This window comes from Palaemon carinicauda, chromosome 6, assembly GCF_036898095.1.
Source record: "Palaemon carinicauda isolate YSFRI2023 chromosome 6, ASM3689809v2, whole genome shotgun sequence".
Lineage (NCBI taxonomy): Eukaryota > Metazoa > Arthropoda > Malacostraca > Decapoda > Palaemonidae > Palaemon > Palaemon carinicauda.
The window spans coordinates 82,809,967-82,819,966 of NC_090730.1; the positions used below are offsets into that span (position 1 = coordinate 82,809,967).

The following is a 10,000-nucleotide window of genomic DNA, read 5'->3' on the forward strand; positions in this document are numbered from 1 at the left end:
GTGTGTATTCCCGTAAGCCTAAACATTTCTTACATTGAATATATTATTCTATTCAAAATTCCATTCACGAAGAAATGTTATTAAAAGCAATCAGGAAACTGAAACCCCTCACGAGTTGTACTCTGTCTCTTGGAGAATAGCTCACCATCTTCCCCATGAATCTCCTTAAGATTCACCCTGTTTCCTTCGTTTCAGGCCAAAAGCTATCTCTCTTCTTCCCCCGACTGGAGATATAAAGGCCTCGTCAATACTGCTTGGGTGAGACACGACCAACTTTTCGAGTTTGTTGTGTTTTCTGTATTTAGCATTTTATTATTGTTATTTGAAATCTACATCTATCACATAATTTCAGGGTAGTGAATACTCGATCGGCTTTTACATAGTATTAGGGTTTCACTTTTTATCGATATTCATATTTGGATTCCTCATCATAAGTGTTAATGGAAGATTTTTATGAATTGGTGATTTATATTTATTTTCACTTCAAGAAATGCGTTTTTGATCTTTACAATTATTCACTGGGAAAAATTATCTTTTTATCATTTCAATTATTATTTTCATATTTTTCTTTTTAACTATGATTTTATTAACCTAGAACTATAATCATTACTTCCAAAGTGGATTTTTTTTTTAGGATTGCTTGCCATCATGTTTTCTTAACATATAAATTGACTTACCTTGACTTGATCATTACCAAAATTCTAGCAAAAGGATTTGAGGAAATTTTAAGCAATAAGATTTGATTTTGTAATATCTTTACTCCATTGAACATAATACTTCCAACCAAAATACCTATATTTGATTAATTTGTGTTTTTTATAATTATACTCAGTAGATTTTCTTCTTCCGCTTTTACAGCTCTAATTTCTTTTAATCATTTCAATTGTTTTCTATCTTTTCCTTCTTCTGAATTTTTTTTATAGACTCTTATTACACTTTTTATTATTTTTACAACATTCATATTTCTATTTCATTCACTACCATTTAGGACAGTTGGTTTGATTTGCATTTATTTACTTCTGATTATATTAAAATCTTATTAAAGGACAGATGGTTTTGTCTCTTTTATTCTGTTCAAGTCTTGATTTGTTATCGGAATAATATTTCTTAAATATGAATTTACTTACATTACCTTTTCTGGGGGGAAAAATGGTTCAAGAGGTTTCATTATTATGATTACCACATAATACTAAATTGTTCCATATCCGTTGATTTATGAAAATTAAATTCGATTTATACATATGAAAGTATTATACATATTAGGGTCTTTATTTATTGCAGCCTATAGCCTACTTTCTCTAGGTTTTTTTTTAATGAAGTAGTTTTCTAATTACTTATTCGAGTTTGTGATTATTAAGAAATGTAAAAAAGTATTCTTTTAGTTGGTAAGTATAAGAGGTTATTCTGTATTTTACTTATCTGGTCTAATTGACAAAGAATGTGCATTGATTTATTACTGTTGAAGACAAATATAGTTTTGTTTGATTTGATAATGATTTTTTCTGCTTCCTTCAATGTTTTTAGTGGTTTGTTGTTTGATGTCATTTATAGTTTACCACTTTCTATCCAGAACCTTCTTGTTTTTTGAAGTCATAATGTGTTCAAGTAAAAAGGAATTTATTTGTGACGTTGTTACTGTTTTCGCTTTCTTTACAAAATTGAAATAATTTTCAGCATAATAACACTTGAAAGGTAAGCAAAAGCACCTCAAGGTATTTTGCACTAATAGGATTTTTGTAGATTCAGAAGTAAACCCAATATTTTCTTATATTTTTCTGTTTAACCAAGAAGTTTATAGCATATGTAAAACGTTCTTAGAATATCAATCAGTTAGTCTCACTAAATTAATGTATGCAAATTTTAAACATATATACATACAAACATACACAACTACACACACGTACGCACACACACACACCCACACACACATACACACACACACACACATACACACACACACACACACACACATATATATATATATATATATATATATATATATATATATATATATATATATATATGTGTGTGTGTGTGTGTCTGTGTTTGTATATATATATATATATATATATATATATATATATATACATATATATTTACACACACACACACACACACATATATATATATATATATATATATATATGTGTGTGTGTGTGTGTGTGTGTATAAACATAATCTCCTCCTACGCCTATTGACGCAGAGGGCCTCAGTTACATTTCCCCATTCGTCTCTATCTTGTGCTTTTAAATCAAGATTCCTCTATCCATCATCTCCTACATAGCTTAATAGTCCTCACTCATGTAGGCATGGGTCTTCCAACTCTTTTAGTGCCTTGAGGAGACCAATTAAATGTTTGGTGAACTAATCTCTCTTGAGGAGTGCGAAGAGCCTATCCAAACCATCATATTCTACCTCTCTCCATAATCTCATAAATATAAGGCACTTGAATAATCTCTTATAGTTTCATTTCTTATCCTGTCCTGACATTTATTCCATATCTAATATTCTTCGGTGGGTTTCTTCTCATATCTAAAAGATTTGTTGGAGATTGTTTCATTGTCATACCATGACTCAAGTCCATACACTAACACCGACCTCACTAAACTGATAAAAAGCAATATATTTAAGTAAATTCAGGTAATTCGATTTCATATATTAACTAACCTTGCCATTGATCGATTTTTTTCTTCAATCTTTCATTAAATTCTATTTTCTGTATTAAAGATCATAGTTCCTAGAGATCTAAAGGATTTTTACCTCCTATGATATTTCATCTTCTATTGCATATTTCGGTCGCATCATCTCTCTCTTTCTATAATTTATCTGTACCACAACCTCATGTGATATTTCATGCATTCTGGTAAGAAAGCATTGCAAATCCTGTGGTGCTCTGCTAATGAGGGCAGCGTCATCAGCATATTCTAGGTCAGCTAAATTCCTATTTTTTATGCATTACAAAATTCATTAGGAGGATACACAGCGTAGGTGACAAAACATTCCCTGGAATACTCTACTGTTCACTGGAAATTTCTTTGATATGTCTGCACTAAAATTAACTTTATACTTATTATGATCATAAAAAAACTTGATCAAATTCACATATTTAAGAATAACTCTGTAATAACGCAGGACTCTCCATAAAATTGGCCGGTGCACACTTTCAAAGGCCTTTTCATAGTCCACAAATGCAATCGAAAGTGGATTTCTATACTCTATACATTGCTTTGCAGCATGTCCTAAAATGAAGATTGGGTCGGTACAACTTTTATCTTTTTTTAAATCCTGCTAACTCATCTCTCAGCATTTCACCAATCTTTCTGTATTCTCTTTGGAATAAGCATACTTTATATTTTCATGATAACTGACTGATTGCAATGAGAGAGGTCTGCTTATTTTGAGTCATTTTCACCAACATTCCTAATTCCCATTCATTAGGTTTTGCCTCTCCATGCAACATTTTACCAAATAATCTTGTACGTATTTTAGGAGTTACTTCATCTTCGGCCAATACCAGGTCAGCAATTATTCCATCGTATCCAGGGGCTTTTCATATTATTAGTTTTTTAATGATAGCTTCGACTTCCAATACACTGAATTTATTCATGAGCATATCAAGGTATTCCTCAGCTTCAGGTATATCAATCAAATTACCTCTTTCATATCTCCTATTCATGAACTCACTAAAGTGTTCCATCTAACGTTGCTTTTCTTCATTTTCTGTATCAATACTGGGATACTTAGCAAAGACAAATTAAAAGACAAGAATGACTGGAGAGTATATTTAGAAAGAAAAGCATATGACGCTGAAAAAGCTATGAATTCAGGGAATGGCTATGGTGTTAGACTTCCTCCTAGAATTGTTAATGTAATCTGTACGAGGGCAAAGAAGAAGGAGTAGCATAAACCCATCGAAAAGAGATGGAGATAGGCAACGTTGGATGGAATACTTTGGTGAAGTCATGTATAGGACATATGAAGGGAATAATTTGATTTATATACCTAAAGCTGAAGAAGATATTGATGTACCCAAGATTGAATCCAGTATGTTTGAAGTTGAAGCTATCATTAAAATCTCAGGAAATGGAAAGCCCGTGGTTATGATAAAATGATTGCTGAAATGATATTTGCTGAAAAATGAAGTGACCCCTTAAATAATTACATGATTCTTTTTAGAATATTGCCTGAAGAAACAAAACCTGATGAATAGTAATTGGGAGTGTTGGTGAAAATGGCTGAAAAGGTGACCTGACTGATTGCATTAATTATTGAGGCATCACACTTACACAAGCTGCAATGACAATATATAGTATGCTTATTCTAAAGTGACTAGAGAGAAGGTTGATGAGAACCTGAGAGAGGAACAAGCAGGATTTAGGAAATGTAAAAGTTGTACTAACAAAATTTTTATTTTGAGACATGGACAACTATGCGTAGAATATTGAAATCCAGTTTTGATAGTATTTGTGGACTTTGAAAAGGACTATGATAGCATTCGCCGGCCAATTGTTTTCGAAGTGTCTTGTGTTATTATTGAATTACTATTAGATCTGTAAATTTGAATAAAGATGTTCGTAAGCATAGCAAGTTGATGTTAGTGGAGTCCTATCAAGTGAATTTCCAGTTAACAGTGGAGTACTCAGAGGGAATGTGTTTTCACCAACTTTTTTTTAACCTCCTCATGGATTGTTCATGCATAGGACAGTTAAATGTGGGGGATAAGAAGTGGACTGGGTCGGTAATAGGAACTTAGATGACCATGAGTATGCTGATGACGCTGTCCTTATTAGCAGAACACTACAGGATTTGCAATACTTACTCACCAGATTGCATGAAATATCACACGAGGTTAGGTTCACGATAGATAAAAGAAAGACAGAGATGATGAAAGCAGAATATGTAATGGAAGAGTAATTATCATTGGAAGGAGAAATAATCAATGAGGTAGAATCATTTAAATGTTTAGGAACTGTGATCTCTAAAATAGGGCCTATAGAATTATAGTTCAATGAAAGATTGGAAAAAGAAAATCAGACAATGGCTAGGTTAAATAAAATTTGGAAATCAAATTGCCGGAAATTACATATAAAAATCTGGCTGTGTATCAGTTTAGTGATATCGGTATTACTATATGGACATGAGTCATGGTGTATAATGAAACAATCTCCAACACATTTAGTAGATTTCTGAGCACCGCATAGTAACACCGACCTCATTAAACTGATATATATCCTGATTTTTATAGTCAATTTTAGACGATATGATTTCCAAATTTTACTGAACCTAGAAATTTTGTGATTTGCTTTTTAAATCTTTCATTAGACTCCAAATCTCAAGACCCTGTATTTGATATCATAGCTCCTAATTATCTAAATGAATCTACCTCATTAATCTTTTTTCCTTCCAATTATATTTTATCTTCCATTACATATTCCGTTCTCATCATCTCTGTCTTTCTTCAGCTTTTCTTGAGCCCAATAAAGATATTTGCAAATGTGCGAGTGTATATGGGTGACTAAACAGTAAAAACAAAGGTGTTTGTGTGCTTTGTAATAACCATGATAATATCTGTTATTTATGATTTTTTCAAACTTTATATATGATTTAAGAAAAAGTAACCCCATGGTAAGATTCCTACTGTAGATTAGCAATATTCTGAAAGTTTTATTTTACAAGATCTGCATTCATAAATCAGCAGTTCAAAGTTAAATATGTCAGTAACTTGTATTTTTTTCTAAATGAAAACACCATAATTACGAAAAATTAAGATATGCAATTCATGAATGCATTCTCATACAGGTCTTCTAGCTCAGTTTCATGTTCAAATTAGGAAAAACATAAACTAAATACTTGACCACATGAATTCTCCTTTTGTGGTGATTATATTAAAATTTTCAGTTGTGAAAGCGTGTGTGCAATGTCCCCGTTAAGCCTTTTGATATTGTGCTATTATACACGTACACTATAGTGACTACGTTAGAAGCTGGCAAAAAAAAATGTCTTTCAATAACTTGTGTATTATTTGATTTAGCTATTGTATAATCAATTTGCTGTCGGAATGTTTCAACGATCAATTTCAGCTTTACACATTGAACAAGTAAATTCATAAAATAAATCATTAGACGATATCACGTAACCTTAAATTGATGAGTATCTCCTCAATACATTTAACCACTTACTCTAGTGGTAATCTATGTGAATAAAACATTATCGTCAATAATGATTTCTTATTTTAGGATAGAGTTGGGTTTTTAAGAGGAGCTCTAGAGGATAAAGTTACTCAAAGCCCAAATGGACACGCAGCAGAAGGTTACAGGCCAAGCGATACAGGCCTCAAGATAGACCGCACTCAGTCCTTGTTGACACCTATAGGATATTCACCAGGAACAGGAAATTCATCGTATAGGTCTTTATATACAGAACAAAGTCTAAGGAGTAATCGGTCAGTGTTGTTAGAGGGGAACGTTTCTGGCTCTGTCACCAATAACAAAGATAACCATTGCTTTTCTATAGGCCATAGAGCTAGTCTTACTCCAACTGCCCTGACAAGGAGCGCGTTGTCAGACAGAAATTCTTCCCTTAAGCTACAGACTAGTGAGGAGCGCAAGATAAATCGCAGAAGCCTTCAAGGTAGCCAGTCTTCACTATTTCGGACTAATAGTTCCACCCCTAGTGGTGAACTATGCAGCCAGGACAAAAAGGATGACCGAGAGACCATACCAACTCACACTACCAGAAATTTGGGACGAACCTCATCTTCGAGCTCATCATCCGGCAAGTCTGGGGATGCAACTCCACTCTCTCCAAGTACGCCATCTACTAGTCCCTTGCCCAAGTATACCGCCGAGGATCAGTCCAATTCTGGCCAACGTTATTCTCGGCCAGACAAACCTGAAACTGAGAAAATAGACCCTGAAAAGGTAAGACAAGTTTTCTCTTTTCCTCCTTACATTGCTTTTACAGTATCATTACTATTAGTCCTACTATGGATAAACGAGATGAATACCAACTATAGTTGAATAAAGCCTGAACTGAATGCTGATCCCGACAGTATGAAGGCGACTAAGGAAAAGAATATAATGTCGGTCAATTCTTTCGTTTTTGTGTCTTCAAATAATTTTACCATGCTTTGCTACCACATATTTGGATTGGAGGCAATTAGAACTTGATAAAGTATTTACTGCTCCAGCACTATACATTTTTAAACACAAGAGAAATTAAAAGTTATATTTGGCAGCATTTATTATATTGAAACACACATGTCCACTATATATATATATATATATATATATATATATATATATATATATATATATATATATATACATATATATATACATATATATATATATATATATATATATATATATATATATATATATATATATATATATATATATATATATATATATATATATATATATATATATATGTATGTATATGTATATAATATATATATATATATATATATATATATATATATATATATATATATATATATATATATATATAAATTAAGTTCGGGTTTTCTATTGAATTATTTTGTACAACTCAATATGTCTCTATGGTGTTATCAAGTGCCAAAATCTGTACTAAAGAGAAAAACGTTGATTAGCAATTTAAATCTCCCTTCATGCAAATGGGTAATCTTTTTTATCAATTTGGACCTTTCATTAGTAATCCTTTTACTGACCAGTCGTTGTAATTGGTGGACAGATAGAGGCAATTGATTTCTCTAATTTTTACTTATGTGCAATGAGGTATGAGAATATTGCCATCTGTACTGCATTATGACGCTAAATGTTCACGAATATATGGAATAAACGTCAAAATCACATTTTGAACTTAGATTCTTGAATAATCGCTGGGATTGGCACGTTGTTTGGAAAAGGTTAGAAAATCAAATCTAGAATTAATTCGTGTTTGTTTCAATATATTTCCTTGTCTCGTTAAGCGCCAAGTTAATAAACTACTATAACATAACGAAAAATTTCTTATGAACTGTTGTTTAGAATTGCCATTACCATTACCATTATAGATTTTTTATTTAATTATGATCTTTCTCTGAGGCTATTTTTTTTTCTTTATGAATATATTTATTTCGTTTACAGTACAAGAAGTGATCCCCAATATAACTTGCAACAGACTACCAGATACTTTATTTTTCCATAATTAGTTTCAAGTGTCCTTTTAAGTTGTTCTAATTTAGTCACTCAATCCATTTTAATCTTAAGCTTCCCTTTCTGGTTTTATCAACTAGAGAGTCTATTCAAGCTTAAACAAATATAATTACAGGCTGAATTGATAGCAGGCTTGAAGGCTTCTCTGGAACTGATCCAAAGAAAGCATATTGAAGATAAGAAGACCATTGAGGACCTAAGGAATCAACTGATAACATGCAAAGAAGAAAAGGTAAACAATGAAGGTTACTTTGGTTAGTAGCAAGTACGCCCACGCGTCATCTTAAGCTTCAGTCACCCCAAGTCTAGCGTAGACAATTCTCATAGTTTTAGTGATCTGTGCATTTCTATACGTGCATTTACATACGTAAATTTCTTTACAACATGTGCACATACTCACAAGTCACTTTAGCTGTGAGAAATGCTAACACATGTGTGTCAGTCACTTTAGAGTATACTGACTTCATCTAAAGTGTACATCGGTATCTAATTTCTTATATATCTCTGTATTTCTGAAATGGGGCTTTAAAAGTAAATCGCTTCAATTTTGTTAGTTCGAGGTCACTAGTATATCTATGATGGCGTTAACTGACTAGATAAGTTTTGTAAAGATTTTATCATGTTTGGTGGTATATCGTAGGTTGTAAATTAAACTGTTTGTCAATTTGGTATTTCAAATATGAATATTGTTGAATGTATAGTATAGCCTTGTTAATCCATTCATACCCGCAATGATATGAGAGAACAATACTTAGCATTCGTATAAACCTATTTTAGGTCTCGCCGTACACTGAAACTTGAAACAGAAGAGTATCACTGAAATCCACAAACCAGCTGATTATTATAGATAAGATAATAAGTAGTTCCAACTTTTCCTCTTTTTGTCCATCTACGCTTTCATTACATGAAAGTTCAGCAAAAGAATCAGATTATTACTTTCTCGCAATGAACTCTTGAAAGCCTTCATAATCAGTGTTCTACATATTTATATCTTTTTATAAGCTTCTGGGTACCTAATAAGCTAACTGCCTTATCTGTAAACTATTTTTCAATTTAGAGAAAAACAAACTTCAGTCACCGTTAGAACAGTGTCAATGAGTCAGTTTATGTTAAATTAGGCCAGACTTATTTCTAAAGAAAAAAAAGAAAAAAAAAGAGAGGGAAACAAGGAGGACTAATATAATACGATTTCCACTCATACTTACCTCGAGTTTTGAATCCTGCTTAATGTATACTGTTAGTAGTGAAGAATAAATCATTTGTTACATCTAAGCTTAATTATCTTACAAACATTTAATCCAGTCAAGGGAAGATCCAGTGTTGAAATCAGCATTAGAAGTAGCCTTGAGAGAAATAAGAGAGAACAAGGAAGTCATTGCTACACTGAAAAAGGAGTTAGACGACCTTCAAAATACCAACGTAAGTGGCAAGTGTAAATTTCTAGATGTTCTTACTCAGCTTCTTATTACAAACTTTCACATTTATTTATTTACCCAGTTCATTTTATTTCAATTTTCTTTACATTTATACATTTCAATTTAGAAATAGGGCTTATCTATATAAAAGAAAAGTACTCAAGTTGTATTTTTGAAGCTTATTACCAAGTGTATATTTTATACTATTGATTAGCAATTATAAAAATGCCATTTTCCCAATCAGTCGAAATGATCACGCTATACTCAATAATTTCTTTCCTAGATTAATATGAAGGAGGAAATTGAGTCTCTGAAAAGGAACCTTCAGGAGACCGAGGGCGTTCACCTTCAAGAGATCAGTCAATACCGCAGCAGGGTATTGGCCTTGGAGGAAGAAAACAGGGA

The 10,000-nt window shown here is 32.2% G+C and overlaps 1 protein-coding gene across 4 annotated transcripts in view; it reads left to right on the top strand.

Moving 5' to 3' along the window:
- Positions 1-10,000, top strand: part of LOC137642585 (uncharacterized) — a 134,054-nt gene that overhangs the window by 7,351 nt on the left and 116,703 nt on the right. For 3 of the 4 annotated variants that reach the window (XM_068375273.1, XM_068375276.1, XM_068375274.1), the window contains exons 3-7: positions 196-258; positions 6,237-6,920; positions 8,296-8,412; positions 9,483-9,599; positions 9,879-10,000. The exon at positions 9,879-10,000 is cut by the window's right edge and continues 16 nt beyond it. In XM_068375273.1, the coding sequence (XP_068231374.1) occupies positions 196-258; positions 6,237-6,920; positions 8,296-8,412; positions 9,483-9,599; positions 9,879-10,000 (1,103 nt within the window). The remainder of the gene's footprint in view (positions 1-195; positions 259-6,236; positions 6,921-8,295; positions 8,413-9,482; positions 9,600-9,878) is intronic. The other variant, XM_068375275.1, reaches the window with a different exon arrangement.